Source organism: Hyperolius riggenbachi, chromosome 3 (assembly GCF_040937935.1).
Source record: "Hyperolius riggenbachi isolate aHypRig1 chromosome 3, aHypRig1.pri, whole genome shotgun sequence".
NCBI lineage: Eukaryota > Metazoa > Chordata > Amphibia > Anura > Hyperoliidae > Hyperolius > Hyperolius riggenbachi.
This window is the reverse complement of record NC_090648.1, coordinates 514313374-514331358: the sequence shown is the minus strand read 5'-3', so window position 1 is coordinate 514331358 and position 17985 is coordinate 514313374. Positions and strand designations below refer to the sequence as shown.

The 17985-nt window shown below is 49.4% G+C and overlaps 1 protein-coding gene across 4 annotated transcripts in view; it reads left to right on the top strand.

Moving 5' to 3' along the window:
* Positions 1-17985, top strand: part of RNF130 (ring finger protein 130) — a 397837-nt gene that overhangs the window by 117891 nt on the left and 261961 nt on the right. The window contains exon 1 of one of the 4 annotated variants that reach the window (XM_068278406.1): positions 7819-7843. The exons of the other annotated variants lie outside the window; for them this stretch is intronic. Within the exon in view, the coding sequence (XP_068134507.1) occupies positions 7834-7843 (10 nt within the window). The 5' untranslated portion in view covers positions 7819-7833. Of the gene's footprint in view, positions 1-7818; positions 7844-17985 lie in introns of those variants that run through there. 4 annotated transcript variants of the gene reach the window in all.

The following is a 17985-nucleotide window of genomic DNA, read 5'->3' as shown; positions in this document are numbered from 1 at the left end:
AATTGGTGCAGGCTGAGCAGGGGGCGGACCATAACAAACAGGTGGGTGTGGCCACAGTTTGGAAAACTTCAGGAAACATTGCAGATGCAGGGGGCGGAGTTTCTGTCATTAATAAATTACAGTTCAGAGGGGGAGTGATAACCCTTCCACCTGCTGATTCATGCAGCAATGATGGAGAACCTTGCATGTCTTGCCGTTGCTCCATCCAACTGCCAAAAAGTGTGCAGCGAGCAGAGAGGCTGGCCAGCATCTTTTTATTCATAATTTTCAGGGAATGTCTTTATAAAGAATAAATGCCATTCTGAGAATCCCCCATGGAGAGATGGACTAGCCCAAAACCTGTCAGTTCTGTCAGAAGTCTACTACTTACTGTAAGTGTCAGCAACATAGGAGAAAAGTAATTTATGGCTCATTTTAGTCTGAAAGAAACCTACTTCTTATTTGTTTACATATATTGTAAATTTTACAATTGCTCGCTATAGTGGTCCTTTAACTCAGGCCGGTTTCAGACTGCAGATTGGCAGCAGCGCACCACCAAAAACAGGCATTTGGGGATTACTTAGTTAGTACGCGGTAATCCCCTTCTGGCTCGCAGCCAAACAGGAAGTGACACTCAAATTGACCCACAGCAGCAGTGTGAAAGGCCCCTCAGGGGAACCATACACTTATAGATTGCCACCCGATGTGGCAAAGCAACTGACTCCTCTCTGATTGGAATCGATTCAGAGAGGGATTGATTTCTACCACACACAGCACATCGATTGTCAATAAATTCCTTACTATAACTGTGTCTAAATTATCCTTTCTGTCTAAATGGAAATTGATCACTGAAGTGAAAAAAAACCCATATGATGTAATGATTTCTACATATCAAAGAAACTAGTTTCATATATACGTTTTTAGATATTTTTAAAAAACATTGCATCATTCTGTCATGTTTGAAATTACAATCTCTGCAGTAAAATTATCTTCTCTAAATCGGTCTCTGGCCTATTGCATACTATATGCGATTCCAATTTTTTTTTTTTATACGATCCAATTTTTTATTTCGATTAAAAAAAAGTACTGCATGCTGCTACGTATTTTAACCTGTTTGCGACCGCCTAACACCAATTGGCGGTTGCAAGGTAGTAACCCCAGGACCGAACGCCAATTGGCGTGAACTGCTGGGGGCGTGTTTTTCTGGGGATTGCGCGTGCCGATGTGCATGCATCCCTTCTTGAGCGACGGAGCTCCGGTCCGTCATCCGTTTCCCAGCGGCGATCACCCCTAGGAGACTGTTAGACGGCAAAACCACAGTCTGTTGACATTGTACAGCGCTGCGATCTATGGCAGCGCTGTACTAGGGACAGCCGTGTCAATCGGCTGTCCCCTGGGGAGGCACAGGAATGATCGGCTGGTGGGGGAGGGAGGGGGAAAAAAATGAAACACATTTATTAACCACTTCGGGACCAGCAACCTCTGCCCCCTTAAAGAGGCACTCCAGCCTAAACAAACATACTGTCATTAAGTTACATTAGTTATGTTAATTAAAATAGATAGGTAATATAATCTCTTACCCACCCTGTTTTAAAAGAACAGGCAAATCTTTGATTTCATGAGGGCAGCCATATTTTTGGTTGAAAGGAGGTGACGGGGTGCATGAGACAGTTCCAACTGTCCTGTGTGCTGATCACCCCTCCCAGTTGCCAGGCAACGTGAATAACATAGGAAATCCCATCATGCTCTGCACAGCATCGGAAAAAATGGCTGGGCTTTTTTTCTTTGATGGGTGGAGCTTAGCTAAAAATGCAGGTAAAAATGATGCTTTGGTAAGAAAAACAAAGTTCTGATGCTGTGAAATTGTTAAACACCAAGCCTTTTCAGTTCTGCTGAGTAGATTTTTAGTCCGGAGGTTCACTTTAAGGACCAGAGGCTGCTGGTACAGTAAAACGCCGCTTCCCGACGTATCGCCGCAAAAATCAGCTGCTCCCGACGGTCACGCCGTTCTATCCCCGCCAAAGGCTCCTCTCTCTACCGTCTCAGACGCTGTGTGCCTGTCGGGAGCTGCTTTCATTGGCTCCTGAACCTGTCAATCAATATAAACTAATGGGATTGGCTTACATTGTTGACAGGGCCAGGAGCCAAAACTGCTCCTAACCCACTCACAGAGCTCTGCCGTCATAGAGACAGCAGGGCGAGTGAATTGCGGCGGGGACAGAGCGGCGAGATTGGCGGTAACGGCGGGGACACGCGGGAAATGCGGCATAGAATCTATGTCCAGTCAGGGCCGCAGCACCACCTGCTTGACGTAGATTTGTACTGCATTGCTCCAGGAAAGGTAAAAACAAACATGGCAGCAGCGATCAGAGCCCACCAACGAAAAGTTTTGTTGGTGGGCAGAAAAAAAAGGGGGGGGGGGGATCACTTGTGTGCGCCTTAAACTGCAGTGGCCTGAATTGTAAAAAATAGCCTGGTACTCCAGAAAACTACTACACAAGTTGGTCAGAGAGCTCAGAGAAGCTTTTTTGCATAGATAACTGAAGTTTCTAAACTATTCCTGTACTGGAAACAATATGAGACTTTTTTTCTTTGCTACTAATGTTGTTTCTTAGCTGTACCACACATACAATTCATTATCCCCTAACTATACTTTCACTTCAGAATCCCTTTAAAAGCAAAATATTGTTTTTTATCAGAAACCACTTTATGGAAAATTGCCAGGAACAAGGCCAACAGCAGATCTCCCTCGACCCCCTGCCCTTCACCAGGGCACGTCTGCAGCAAAGTATTCTAATCAATGATGCTGCATCCGTGAGTGAGGCTGGCACCCGGCCTCTCTCTTCTCTGACCTTCCCGGCTTTGAGATGCGGAAAGCTTTAGATGTTCTCAGAATGTTCTTCTGCAGAGCTTCAGGCCTGAGCCGCATCTCCATAAGGTGGCAGCCCGCTGGGAAGGTTACACTTCTGGAGCCTGCGTCTGCTCGATGTACCTGGAAGGAGGCCCAGTCATGACTCTGCCCGAATTTCTGCCCAATGCCCATTAATCAACCCATCTGAATGTGCGCCACTGCGGTGACAGTGCCAGCTGCTATCAGAGGGACTCCAGGATCTGAGATCTCGCCTGATCTTCCAGGGGACTTCTCATAGAATAGCCGTTCCTTCATACAGCCACCTTCCATCACGGGGACTTCTCATAGAATAGCCGTTCCTTCATCCAGCCTCTCGCCTGATCTTCCCGGGGACTTCTCATAGAACCTTCATCCAGCCTCTCGCCTGATCTTCCAAGGGACTTCTCATGGAATAGCCATTTCTTCATCCAGCGACCATCCAGCCTCTCGCCTGATCTTCCAGGGGACTTCTCATGGAATAGCCATTCCTTCATCCAGCGACCATCCAGCCTCTCGCCTGATCTTCCAGGGGATTTCTTATGGAATAGCCATTCCTTCATCCAGCGACCATCCAGCCTCTCGCCTGATCTTCCAGGGGACTTCTCATAGAATAGCCATTCCTTCATCCAGCCACCTTCCAGCCACTCGCCTGATCTTCCAGGGGACTTCTCATAGAATAGCCATTCCTTCATCCAGCCACTCGCCTGATCTTCCAGGGGACTTCTCATGGAATAGCCATTCCTTCATCCAGCGACCTTCCAGCCTCTCGCCTGATCTTCCAGGGGACTTTTCATAGAATAGCCATTTCTGGATAATGTTCTGAAGGTGGCAACTACATGGTACAGAACACCGGGCAAGCTACATAAGTTCTTTCCACAAACCTCCCCAGGTGTCTCAGGGGTTGCCAGTCAGCGGGCACAATGGCCTCAATTCACTAAGCTTTATCAAACGTTTGATAATTTACCTCATGGGTAAAATCTAATCTTGAATCCAGTAAGGCGTTATAGATTTATCAAATGTTTTATCGATAAAACGTTCAATAAATCTATAACACCTTAGTAAATTCAAAATCAGATTTTACTCATGAGGTAAATTATCAAATGTTAGATAAAGCTTAGTGAATTGAGGCCAATGTCTTTGGGAGTGTCCTGTGGCAGCAGCTTTGTGGACTTAGGCTAGGACCTATATGGGGGGGGGGGGGGGGGGGAGACCTGTACTGAGTAAAATTATTTAAAATAAACACATGAGGTAACTTCAAATAAACATGACATAGTTACCTTGCCATCAGTTCCTCTCAGAAGCTCACCATTTTCTTCTGACAATGATCCCTTCCAGTTCTGACAATATTTTGTCAGAATTGAAATATATCAGTTGCTGTCAGTTATGTATCAGTTGCTGTCAGTTATAGCTGAGAGGACGACTGATGTGCCAAGTAATGTCCATGTTTCCCTATGGCTCAAGTGGGCGATGTTACAGTTTAACTGTGTGCTGACCAGAAAGCTGTTATGGGGTAATGGCCATTTTCAAAATGGAGGACGGAGAATTCCATTGATCACAGTGGACAAACAGGGCGCAGGAGAGGAGAAAGAGATTGATCAGTAGACGACGCAGCAGGTAAGTATGACTTGTGTATGTTTATTTTGACTTAATTTTCAGTTCAGGTTTTCTTTAAGTCCCAACCTCAGGATGATGCAAGCCAAGCAGCAGAAACCCCGCCCACATGACCTGCTGTCACCTGCTTCAGCTGAAATGTTTCAGCTCAACAGCAATTTTTTTAGCCTGGATATTTAGCCTGCAGAGTCCCTCATTTGACAAAATAAATATATGGGAAATAAAATGTGGGCGCTGTGACTACTGAGGATGGTACATGGTGCTGTTATACGGGCGTTCTCTCCTCGCTGTCACAGAAATGCAGGAATCAAGTCTTCTCCTTCATTGGACTACAGTTTTGAGGTGACGGCGTTTCGTCTTGCGGACACGCTTATACCCACGAGTGCTCCATTCGCCATGGCCGCCCGTTTTAATTTAAAGTGACTGGAAAGCATATGTGATTGATTCTTGTATGCCATGCGGAGTTACACACATCATGTATTCTCACAGAAGTCTGTTACCATGACAATGATTTAACGATTCTTTGTTATAAATGCAAGTATATCATCAATCCCTCCGGGGATGAGGAATCTTCCTAAATATACGCTGTAAAAACATTCTGGGTTCATTCAGACAAAGGAGGAAATTATAGATGGGATCATCTGCTTATTTTATTATTAAAGAGAAACCGTAACCAAGAATTGAACTTCATCCCAATCAGTAGCTGATACCCCCTTTTACGCGAGAAATCTATTCCTTTTCCCAAATGGATCATCAGGGGGTGCTGTATGACTGATATTGTGGTGAAACCCCTCCCACAGTGTGATGTCAGGACCCTGGTGCTGACATCACACTGTGGGAGACTTGTTGCATTGTGGAAAATAACAGCTGTTTCCAACTGCCAGAAATGCAAGCAGCATCTCCTTCCAGTGACCTCACCTGCTAGCAGTAAAAATGTCACAATGTGATAAATGTCAGAATGTACATCAGGGAGAGGAAAGATTTTACAATGGGCAAACAATGGCTAAATCATTTATATATAATTATTGTAAAAATTAAGCACTTGACATGCTGTATATGGATGATCAACATGGATGAGGGGGCTGCACATGGAATGGGAGGGGGCTGCTGTAGATGGATGTTACACATGAAAGAGGGGGCTGCACATGGAATGGGAGAGGGGCTGCTGTACATGGATGTTACACATGGAAGAGGGGGCTGCACATGGAATGGGAGAGGGGCTGCTGTACATGGATGTTACACATGGAAGAGGGGGCTGCACATGGAATGGGAGGGGCTGCTGTACAAGAATGATACACGTGGAAGAGGGGGCTGCACATGGAATGGGAGGGGGTGCTGTACATGGATGTTAAACATGGAAGAGGGGGCTGCACATGGAATGGGATGGGCTGCTGTACATGGGTGATACACATGGAAGAGAGGGCTGCACATGGAATGGGAGGGGGCAGCTGTACATGGATGTTACACATGGAAGAGGGAGCTGCACATGGAATTGGAGGGGCTGCTGTACATGGATGTTACACATGGAAGAGGGGGCTGCACATGGAATGGGAGGGGCTGCTGTACATGGGTGATACACATGGAAGAGGGGGCTGCACATGGAATGGGAGGGGCTGCTGTACATGGATGTTACACATGGAAGAGAGGCTGCACATGGAATGGGAGGGGCTGCAGTACATGGATGTTACACATGGAAGAGTGGGCTGCACATGGAATGGGAGGGGCTGCTGTACATGGATGTTACACATGGAAGAGGGGGCTGTACATGGAATGGGAGGGGGCAGCTGCATACAGATGGGATGGCAGCTGTATACAGAATGGAGAATGCACACGGAAGGGGCCCAGGGAAGGAAACCATATAATCCAGCCTTGTTTATCTGCTAGGACTTGACAGCCACATCTGCACTTTCTTAGGTCAGGCTGAAGCCTATGACAGCTGATCACAGTGATTGGCTGGCGGGGGAAAGAAGGGAGGGGAATGGAAAAAAAGACATTTATTATAAAAATAACATAAATATTTGTAAAAAAAACAAACAAACACTCGGGGAGCGATCAGACCCCACCAACACAAGGCTCTGTTGGTGGGGAGAAAAAGGGGGGGGGGGAATCACTTGTGTGCTGAGTTGTGCGGCCCTGCAGCTTGGCCTTAAAGCTGCAGTGGCCTATTTAATAAAAAATGGCCTGGTCTTTAGGGAAGTTTAACACTGCGGTCCTCAAGTGGTTACCCCCTAAGGACCACCCCCTTACTCCTAACACTAATGACTTCGCCTCCTAACCCCCGATAATTTCACTGCCGCAGGCGGCAATGGTAAAAGCCACACTTGGCGGCTATAAACGGTAAATGGCGGCTACAAATGACCAGCTTCTCTACTCGTTTGCACGCTGTATATCCCCCCTCCGCCTTCTCTTCCTCCGAGTCCTGACTCCCTTCATGTGTACAGAGGAGATGCTGATAATTGATCACCTTGCAGGTCGGCCGGCGAGCGTTTATTAGTGGAGTACGTGGAGCAGAATACGCGGCCGGTCGGCGGAGCGGCGTTCAGGCTGGAAGTGAGGAATTAGCAGGGAAGTCGCAGCAGCTGCAGGAGGGACATGATGTGGATGTTAATGCGCAGCCATTATTCTCACCCGTCCCACTTCCCGTCCGCCAGGCAGATCTGGGCAGGAGCATGACTTGCTTTCCAATCCTATATTAGGGCCTGTTCAGACTATCTGCGTATGAAGAATGCGTTTAAAATCAAAGAAACGCAAGTTGAAAAACGCATGCGTTTTTCTTGCGTTCTAATGCGTATTCTATTGCGTTTTGCACACACACGTGACCCAGGGGAAAAAAAAGAATGATGGGAACCGCAGAGGAAAACGGACGCTAAAAACGCAATAGTACGCATTTTTGATACGCGTCCATAGACTTTCATTGCGTCCGTTTCTATGCGTGACGCACAGAACTGCGTGCAGCAATGTGGATGAGAAACGTATGCGTCTCATACGCATACATGTGAACTAGCCCATTCAAAAGCATTAGGAGCCGTTCCTATGCGTTTTTGGTACCCAGACACGTTCCCTGAAAACGTCTAGGAACGCGCATAGTCTGAACAGGCCCTTATTCCCCGTCATTGTTCACCTCAGTCACGGCGCGCCACAATTTATATATGTAATAAAGAAATGCTGCCTGACTCCAGCACTCTGTGTGATATCAGCCCTGCCACCTATTCAATTATAACCGCACTACAGTATAAAGCAAACCTGCTACTTCCTGCACCGGAACAAGGGAAGGTCTGCTGACTACAGACACTGCCGAATATTAATAGCAGCCAGCAGTGGCCGGAGATTTGTAGTTCAGTACTCAGTCCGCCATGTCCGTCTGTAAGTGACTAACCAATCAAATACTGCGCTCTGAGGTAAAGGTCTCCCTCACTGGTTGTTTAGCAGGTCATGTGATTTTCCTCAGACCAGCGGCAGTCGGCAGGTTTTACCTCAGAGCAGTGTTTGCCGTCAGGTCATGTGATTTTCCCCAGAACCTCGGCAGTCGGCAGGTTTTACCTCAGAGCAGTGTTTGCCGTCAGGTCATGTGATTTTCCCCAGAACCTCGGCAGTCGGCAGGTTTTACCTCAGAGCAGCGTTTGCCGTCAGGTCAGGTGGTTTTCCCCAGAACCCCGGCAGTCGGCAGGTTTTACCTCAGAGCACATTTGCCGTCAGGTCATGTGATTTTCCCCAGAACCCCGGCAGTCGGCAGGTTTTACCTCAGAGCAGTGTTTGCCGTCAGGTCATGTGATTTTCCCCAGAACCCCGGCAGTCGGCAGGTTTTACCTCAGAGCAGCGTTTGCCGTCAGGTCATGTGATTTTCCCCAGAACCCCGGCAGTCGGCAGGTTTTACCTCAGAGCAGCGTTTGCCGTCAGGTCATGTGATTTTCCCCAGAACCCCGGCAGTCGGCAGGTTTTACCTCAGAGCAGCGTTTGCCGTCAGGTCATGTGATTTTCCCCAGAACCCCGGCAGTCGGCAGGTTTTACCTCAGAGCAGCATTTGCCGTCAGGTCATGTGATTTTCCCCAGAACCCCGGCAGTCGGCAGGTTTTACCTCAGAGCAGCATTTGCCGTCAGGTCATGTGATTTTCCCCAGAACCCCGGCAGTCGGCAGGTTTTACCTCAGAGCACATTTGCTGTCAGGTCATGTGATTTTCCTCAGAACCCCGGCAGTCGGCAGGTTTTACCTCAGCAGTGTTTGCCGTCAGGTCATGTGATTTTCCCCAGAACCCCGGCAGTCGGCAGGTTTTACCTCAGAGCAACGTTTCCCGTCAGGTCATGTGATTTTCCTCAGAACCCCGGCAGTCGGCAGGTTTTACCTCAGAGCAGCGTTTGCCGTCAGGTCATGTGATTTTCCCCAGAACCCCGACAGTCGGCAGGTTTTACCTCAGAGCAGCGTTTGCCGTCAGGTCATGTGATTTTCCCCAGAACCCCGGCAGGTTTTACCTCAGAGCAGCGTTTGCCGTCAGGTCATGTGATTTTCCCCAGAACCTTGGCAGTCTGCAGGTTTTACCTCAGAGCAGCGTTTGCCGTCAGGTCATGTGATTTTCCTCAGAACCCCGGCAGTCGGCAGGTTTTACCTCAGAGCAGCGTTTGCCGTCAGGTCATGTGATTTTCCCCAGAACCCCGGCAGTCGGCAGGTTTTACCTCAGAGCAGCGTTTGCCGTCAGGTCATGTGATTTTCCTCAGAACCCCGGCAGTCGGCAGGTTTTACCTCAGAGCAGTATTTGCCGTCAGGTCATGTGATTTTCCCCAGAACCCCGGCAGTCTGCAGGTTTTACCTCAGAGCAGTATTTGCCGTCAGGTCATGTGATTTTTCCCCAGAACCCCGGCAGTCGGCAGGTTTTACCTCAGAGCAGCGTTTGCCGTCAGGTCATGTGATTTTCCTCAGAACCCCGGCAGTCGGCAGGTTTTACCTCAGAGCAGCGTTTGCCGTCAGGTCATGTGATTTTCCCCAGAACCCCGGCAGTCGGCAGGTTTTACCTCAGAGCAGCGTTTGCCGTCAGGTCATGTGATTTTCCTCAGAACCCCGGCAGTCGGCAGGTTTTACCTCAGAGCAGTATTTGCCGTCAGGTCATGTGATTTTCCCCAGAACCCCGGCAGTCTGCAGGTTTTACCTCAGAGCAGTATTTGCCGTCAGGTCATGTGATTTTTCCCCAGAACCCCGGCAGTCGGCAGGTTTTACCTCAGAGCACATTTGCCGTCAGGTCATGTGATTTTCCCCAGAACCCCGGCAGTCGGCAGGTTTTACCTCAGAGCACATTTGCCGTCAGGTCATGTGATTTTCCCCAGAACCCCGGCAGTCGGCAGGTTTTACCTCAGAGCAGCGTTTGCCGTCAGGTCATGTGATTTTCCTCAGAACCCCGGCAGTCGGCAGGTTTTACCTCAGAGCAGTATTTGCCGTCAGGTCATGTGATTTTCCCCAGAACCCCGGCAGTCTGCAGGTTTTACCTCAGAGCAGCGTTTGCCGTCAGGTCATGTGATTTTCCTCAGAACCCCGGCAGTCGGCAGGTTTTACCTCAGCAGTGTTTGCCGTCAGGTCATGTGATTTTCCCCAGAACCCCGGCAGTCGGCAGGTTTTACCTCAGAGCAGCGTTTGCCGTCAGGTCATGTGATTTTCCTCAGAACCCCGGCAGTCTGCAGGTTTTTCCTCAAAACAGTTTGCCATCAGGTCAGGTGGTTTTCCCCAGAACCCCGGCAGTCGGCAGGTTTTACCTCAGAGCACATTTGCCGTCAGGTCATGTGATTTTCCTCAGAACCCCGGCAGTCGGCAGGTTTTTCCTCAAAACAGTTTGCCATCAGGTCAGGTGGTTTTCCCCAGAACCCCGGCAGTCGGCAGGTTTTACCTCAGAGCACATTTGCCGTCAGGTCATGTGATTTTCCCCAGAACCCCGGCAGTCGGCAGGTTTTACCTCAGAGCACATTTGCCGTCAGGTCATGTGATTTTCCCCAGAACCCCGGCAGTCGGCAGGTTTTACCTTAGAGCAGCGTTTGCCGTCAGGTCATGTGATTTTCCTCAGAACCCCGGCAGTCGGCAGGTTTTACCTCAGAGCAGTATTTGCCGTCAGGTCATGTGATTTTCCCCAGAACCCCGGCAGTCTGCAGGTTTTACCTCAGAGCAGCGTTTGCCGTCAGGTCATGTGATTTTCCTCAGAACCCCGGCAGTCGGCAGGTTTTACCTCAGCAGTGTTTGCCGTCAGGTCATGTGATTTTCCCCAGAACCCCGGCAGTCGGCAGGTTTTACCTCAGAGCAGCGTTTGCCGTCAGGTCATGTGATTTTCCCCAGAACCCCGGCAGTCGGCAGGTTTTACCTCAGAGCAGCGTTTGCCGTCAGGTCATGTGATTTTCCTCAGAACCCCGGCAGTCTGCAGGTTTTTCCTCAAAACAGTTTGCCATCAGGTCAGGTGGTTTTCCCCAGAACCCCGGCAGTCGGCAGGTTTTACCTCAGAGCACATTTGCCGTCAGGTCATGTGATTTTCCTCAGAACCCCGGCAGTCGGCAGGTTTTACCTCAGAACAGCGTTTGCCGTCAGGTCATGTGATTTTCCTCAGAACCCCGGCAGTCGGCAGGTTTTACCTCAGAGCAGTGTTTGCCGTCAGGTCATGTGATTTTCCTCAGAACCCCGGCAGTCGGCAGGTTTTACCTCAGAGCAGCGTTTGCCGTCAGGTCATGTGATTTTCCCCAGAACCCCGGCAGTCGGCAGGTTTTACCTCAGAGCAGCGTTTGCCGTCAGGTCATGTGATTTTCCTCAGAACCCCGGCAGTCGGCAGGTTTTACCTCAGAGCAGTATTTGCCGTCAGGTCATGTGATTTTCCCCAGAACCCCGGCAGTCTGCAGGTTTTACCTCAGAGCAGCGTTTGCCGTCAGGTCATGTGATTTTCCTCAGAACCCCGGCAGTCGGCAGGTTTTACCTCAGCAGTGTTTGCCGTCAGGTCATGTGATTTTCCCCAGAACCCCGGCAGTCGGCAGGTTTTACCTCAGAGCAGCGTTTGCCGTCAGGTCATGTGATTTTCCCCAGAACCCCGGCAGTCGGCAGGTTTTACCTCAGAGCAGCGTTTGCCGTCAGGTCATGTGATTTTCCTCAGAACCCCGGCAGTCGGCAGGTTTTACCTCAGAGCAGCGTTTGCCATCAGGTCAGGTGGTTTTCCCCAGAACCCCGGCAGTCGGCAGGTTTTACCTCAGAGCACATTTGCCGTCAGGTCATGTGATTTTCCTCAGAACCCCGGCAGTCGGCAGGTTTTTCCTCAAAACAGTTTGCCATCAGGTCAGGTGGTTTTCCCCAGAACCCCGGCAGTCGGCAGGTTTTACCTCAGAGCACATTTGCCGTCAGGTCATGTGATTTTCCCCAGAACCCCGGCAGTCGGCAGGTTTTACCTCAGAGCACATTTGCCGTCAGGTCATGTGATTTTCCCCAGAACCCCGGCAGTCGGCAGGTTTTACCTCAGAGCAGCGTTTGCCGTCAGGTCATGTGATTTTCCTCAGAACCCCGGCAGTCGGCAGGTTTTACCTCAGAGCAGTATTTGCCGTCAGGTCATGTGATTTTCCCCAGAACCCCGGCAGTCTGCAGGTTTTACCTCAGAGCAGCGTTTGCCGTCAGGTCATGTGATTTTCCTCAGAACCCCGGCAGTCGGCAGGTTTTACCTCAGCAGTGTTTGCCGTCAGGTCATGTGATTTTCCCCAGAACCCCGGCAGTCGGCAGGTTTTACCTCAGAGCAGCGTTTGCCGTCAGGTCATGTGATTTTCCCCAGAACCCCGGCAGTCGGCAGGTTTTACCTCAGAGCAGCGTTTGCCGTCAGGTCATGTGATTTTCCTCAGAACCCCGGCAGTCTGCAGGTTTTTCCTCAAAACAGTTTGCCATCAGGTCAGGTGGTTTTCCCCAGAACCCCGGCAGTCGGCAGGTTTTACCTCAGAGCACATTTGCCGTCAGGTCATGTGATTTTCCTCAGAACCCCGGCAGTCGGCAGGTTTTACCTCAGAGCAGCGTTTGCCGTCAGGTCATGTGATTTTCCTCAGAACCCCGGCAGTCGGCAGGTTTTACCTCAGAGCAGTGTTTGCCTTCAGGTCATGTGATTTTCCTCAGAACCCCGGCAGTCGGCAGGTTTTACCTCAGAGCACATTTGCTGTCAGGTTTGCTTTGAAGCCAAATAACAAGTGTTTATTTATTTTAGTCTAATAGCATACATTTCTTTCACTTAATTTATTTATTTTGCACTGTTAATATCCCATGTTGCAGACACTTCCCCTCACTTCCTGTCTCTGGGACCTCCATGGACCTTAGTGGCTTTAATGTGAAAACTGGTAGTCTACGGAGCAAGAATTGAGGGAAAGTAAAATAAACTAGTTGAAGTTTCTAACGCCACCCCATTCTAAAAAAAAATCTCTGCCTCTGGTGCTATAGATCTTGTCCCGACCCTGGGTGCCAAATCCAAGTACAGTACCAGGGGTCCCCCAAAACTAATCGCCCCTGGCTCCAGTTCCTGTTGAGGGACGTCACCCAATCCATGCAGCACATTAATGTCCTCTTACTAAAAATTTCTGGGGAGTCGGTGCAAAAATCATTTTACTCCGACTCCTCAGTTTATGGAACCTCCGACTCCAGGTACCCAAAAATGGCTTCAACTCCTGACTCGACATCCTGCGCATTAATCCTTCACTTTAAGGTAAACCTGAACTGAAAAAGTTACTTGAGGTTTGATACTCTTATTAAATAAAAGGAAGGCTCAGGATAGAGTCTTCCTATTCCCCCATGCCGACCATCGTTCCCCCATGCCGACCATCGTTCCCCCATGCCGACCATCGTTCCCCCATGCCGACCATCGTTCCCCCCCCATGCCTACCATCGTTTCCCCCCCCCATGCCGGCCATCGTTCCCCCCCCCATGCCGATCATCGTTCCCCCATGCCAACCATTGTTCCCCCATGCCTGGCCATCGTTCCCCCATGCCTGGCCATCGTTCCCCCATGCCTGGCCATCGTTCCCCCATGCTGACCATCGTTTCCCCCATGCCCACCATCGTTCCCCCATGCCCACCATCGTTCTCCCATGCTGATCATCTTTACTCCATGCCGACCATCTTTACTCCATGCCGACCATCGTTCCCCCATTGCCGGCCATCGTTCCCCCATGCCTGGCCATCGTTCCCTCATGCCTGGCCATCGTTCCCCCATGCCTGGCCATCGTTCCCCCATGCCTGGCCATCGTTCCCCCCCCCCATGCCTGGCCATCGTTCCCCCATGCCTGGCCATCGTTCCCCCATGCCTGGCCATCGTTCCCCCATGCCTGGCCATCGTTCCCCCATGCCTGGCCATCGTTCCCCCATGCCTGGCCATCGTTCCCCCATGCCTGGCCATCGTTCCCCCATGCCTGGCCATCGTTCCCCCATGCCTGGCCATCGTTCCCCCATGCCTGGCCATCGTTCCCCCATGCCTGGCCATCGTTCCCCCATGCCTGGCCATCGTTCCCCCATGCCTGGCCATCGTTCCTCCATGCCTGGCCATCGTTCCATCATGCCTGGCCATCGTTCCATCATGCCTGGCCATCGTTCCCCCATGCCTGGCCATCGTTCCCCCATGCCTGGCCATCGTTCCCCCCCCATGCCGGCCATCGTTCCCCCCCCCCCATGCCGGCCATCGTTCCCCCCCCCCCATGCCGGCCATCGTTCCCCCATGCCGGCCATTCCCCCATGCCGACCATCGCTCCCCCATGCCGGACCATCGTTGCGGACCATCGTTCCTCCGCTGGCAGGTGAAAAATCCATTGGATTTCTCTGGTCAAAAAAACAAACAAACAAAAGAAGAACTCCTAAAATGGAATGGTGTATGGCCACAATTAAAGTGGAGCTGAATGCTTGCACAGGACAGAAGAAATACATAGAGAATTACACCCTGTATGTATTTAGAGTGTTTAGCCTGTCTAATTCCACCTCATCTGTGACTAATCACAAGTTTTAATTTGATCTCTCCCCTGTGTCACATGACTGTGTCACGGCAGATAAGCACATTGGAAAGCACAAGCTGTAAACAATATGTCGGCTTCCATGAAAGCAGGAAGTAGACACTGCAGATTTATTGCAGGATTTCTATCAGCTGCAACACATAAATGTTTTTTTCTTTAAATGTCATTATGCTGTTGCTCATCTTTTAGAGCTGAGATAAAGTTCTGATTTCAGGTCTGCTTTAAAGACGTTTCCCTTTTGTTTTCCGCCTCCCTTTGCCGCCGCGCCGCTGCCATTTGGCTGGATCTGGAATAGCCGCGATTTCCTAAGTGGCTGTGGTGTCTTTTGACGGTTAATTGAATATCTGAACATCAAATGGAGACACAAATCAGCTCTTTAGTCATTGCTGCCCGTAACACTGTGTTCCCTTTAATCACAGCTAAAAGATGCGCGACAAAAGGGAGGACGAGACGTGCCTTCTCTCGGCCAGCGAATCGGCGTGCCGTAATTGCAAAGTGATTTCTAGACATTGAGCTGCGTTTCCTCCAAGGTGAGGGATGTACGGCGGGCGAGGAGAACAAAGGCCTTTATTTTACACACCAGAGTGTTTGTTTATAGGAGATCGCGGCTTCTGCTTCTACGGTGGAGAGTCTGCTTTATCTGGAGCAGAAATACCGCCACTAAAATCAGACTAACTCATTGCGTATTACTGACCTTGCGCTCCCTGTACGGGAAACTATAGGGCATTGATAAAGTTATTTTGATTTTGAAGCTAAAATTCCTTCCTTTTCTTTTCCCTAGCTTGTGGTCACATGATTATGCCTACAGCATGGTGGCCTAGTGGTTAGCGCTCTCGCCTTGCAGCGCTTGGTCCTGGTTCAAATCCCAGCCAGGTCAACATCTGCAAGGAGTTTTTATGTTCTCCCTGTGTCTGTGTGGGTTTCCTCCGGGCACTCCGGTTTCCTCTCACATCCCAAAAACATACAGATAAGTTAATTGGCTTCCCCCTAAATTGGCCCTAGACTACGATACATAGACTACACGATACAGACATAGACATATGACTATGGTAAGGATTAGATTGTGAGCAGCTCTGAAGGACAGTTAGTGACAAGACCATATACTCTATATAGTGCCGACATATTATGCATCGCTGTACAAATACTTAAATAAATAGGCATAATCATAGCTCAAATTCCTGAAGCCACAACCCCCTGACTGTCCTCTTGAAGCCACATCCCTGTGGGCCTATGTTATCCTCTGTTTGCCTCCTTGTCTAATGTACTGATCTTTTTTCTCTCCCTTATTTGCTTATTTAGAAGGTACTTAATTAAAAGTCTATGTGATAATTTGTTCGGCAGCTGAAAATTATTTTAAATACCCTCAGTGAGGTGTAAACATGCATTCAAATGACATTAGACCAGTCTTGTACTGTTTCATATGTTTTTTTTGTTTTTTTTTTTGTTCTTTTGTTTTTACTGTTATATATTTCAGAGCAACCATTTAATTTTGAGTTTCCTTCCAGTTTAAAGCGGACCTCTAGCGTAAGTTACAGCTAGTGTCAGGGACAATAACTGAGTTATAATCCGTTATCATAGCGGCAGTTGATACTTATGGGAAAGCAGAAATTTCATTGGAATCGGAAATCTGCCTTCCTGACCATCCCTGCTTCACAGCAGGAACCCTTTTCAGTTTGCTTTCTGTCCTGAATTTGGAGAGGCATTGAGTGAGCTGAGCTTTCTCTTCCTATCTTTCACCTTACAAGCTTATTGTTATCCCCATTCAAGTCACAGCAGTGTCTTATTAAAGTTCAAGCATTTACTTCAGCTGTATCCTTTTAACACGTGATCAGATTAGGCAAACAATGCAATATTTCATATGACCGTAATGCTTTTATAGGAACTCTGACAATTCTTCTCACTACAACACATTAATAAAAGGAAAAGTTAGTAAACTATCTTTATGGCGATTCCATTTTGAGATTTGTGTGAATAATATTATGTATTTGTTATGTATTATGATTACGTATTATGTGTTTGTCAGGGTCTGTCCTTCAAAGGAGCAGACAATCTAATGCCCTTATTTTAGTGATAGTCCAATATAGCTTAGTTTGGGGCCAATTTGGAGGATGCCAGTGTGGTTTTGGGATGTGTGATATTGCTGGTGGGGACAGGGGCAGGGCCAGAGGAAACCCACAAAAACATGGCAAGAGCATGCAAACTTTACACAGATACAGTAGCATGACTACCTGCCATGCAGTCACCATGCACCTAACTAGATATTTGTACTGGTTAAGGGCTCTGCCTCTGACACAGGAGACCAGGGTTTGAACCTCAGCTCTTCCTATTCATTAAAGCGCCTATTCAGTAGGAGACCTTGGGCAAGACTCCCTAACACTGCCACTGCCTATAGATCACCCCCTAGTGGCTGCAGCTCTGCTTAACACTGCTACTGCCTATAGAGCATGTCCTAGTGGCTGCAGCTCTGACCTAACACTGCTACTGCCTATAGAGCACCCCCTAGTGGCTGCAGCTCTGGCCTAACACTGCTACTGCCTATAGAGCACCCTCTAGTGGCTGCAGCTCTGGCCTAACACTGCTACTGCCTATAGAGCGCCCCCTAGTGGCTGCAGCTCTGGCTTAACACTGCTACTGCCTATAGAGTGCCCCCTAGTGGCTGCAACTCTGGCCTAACACTGCTACTGCCTATAGAGCGCCCCCTAGTGGCTGCAGCTCTGGCCTAACACTGCTACTGCCTATAGAGCACCACCTAGTGGCTGCAGCTTTGGCCTAACACTGCTACTGCCTATAGAGCGCCCCCTAGTGGCTGCAACTCCGGCTAACACTGCTACTGCCGATAGAGAGCCCCCTAGTGGCTGCAGCTCTGGCCTAACACTGCTACTGCCTATAGAGCACCCCCTAGTGGCTGCAGCTCTGGCCTAACACTGCTACTGCCTATAGAGCGCACCCTAGTGGCTGCAGCTCTGGCCTAACACTGCTACTGCCTATAGAGTGCCCCTAGTAGCTGCAGCTCTGGCCTGGCCCTGCTACTGCCTATAGAGCTCCCCCTAGTGGCTGCAGCTCTGGCCTAACACTGCTACTGCCTATAGAGTGCCCCTAGTAGCTGCAGCTCTGGCCTGGCCCTGCTACTGCCTATAGAGCACCCCCTAGTGGCTGCAGCCCTGGCCTAACACTGCTACTGCCTATAGAGCGCCCCTAGTGGTTGCAGCTCTGGCCTGACCCTGCTACTGCCTATAGAGCACCTCCTAGTGGCTGCAGCTCTGGCCTAACACTGCTACTGTCTATAGAGCGCCCCCTAGTGGTTGCAGCTCTGGCCTGACCCTGCTACTGCCTATAGAGCACCTCCTAGTGGCTGCAATTCTCAAACGCTTTGAGTCCAACAGGAAGAAAGTGCTATACAAATGTCAGCATTATTATTAATAAAATCAGCATGAAATAGGGAAATTGTGCAGCCTAAATAGGTAATGTCCTATTTGTTATTACTAATGGGGATGATGTCTTTGGGTAGATTAAACCCCAAATTTGGATTA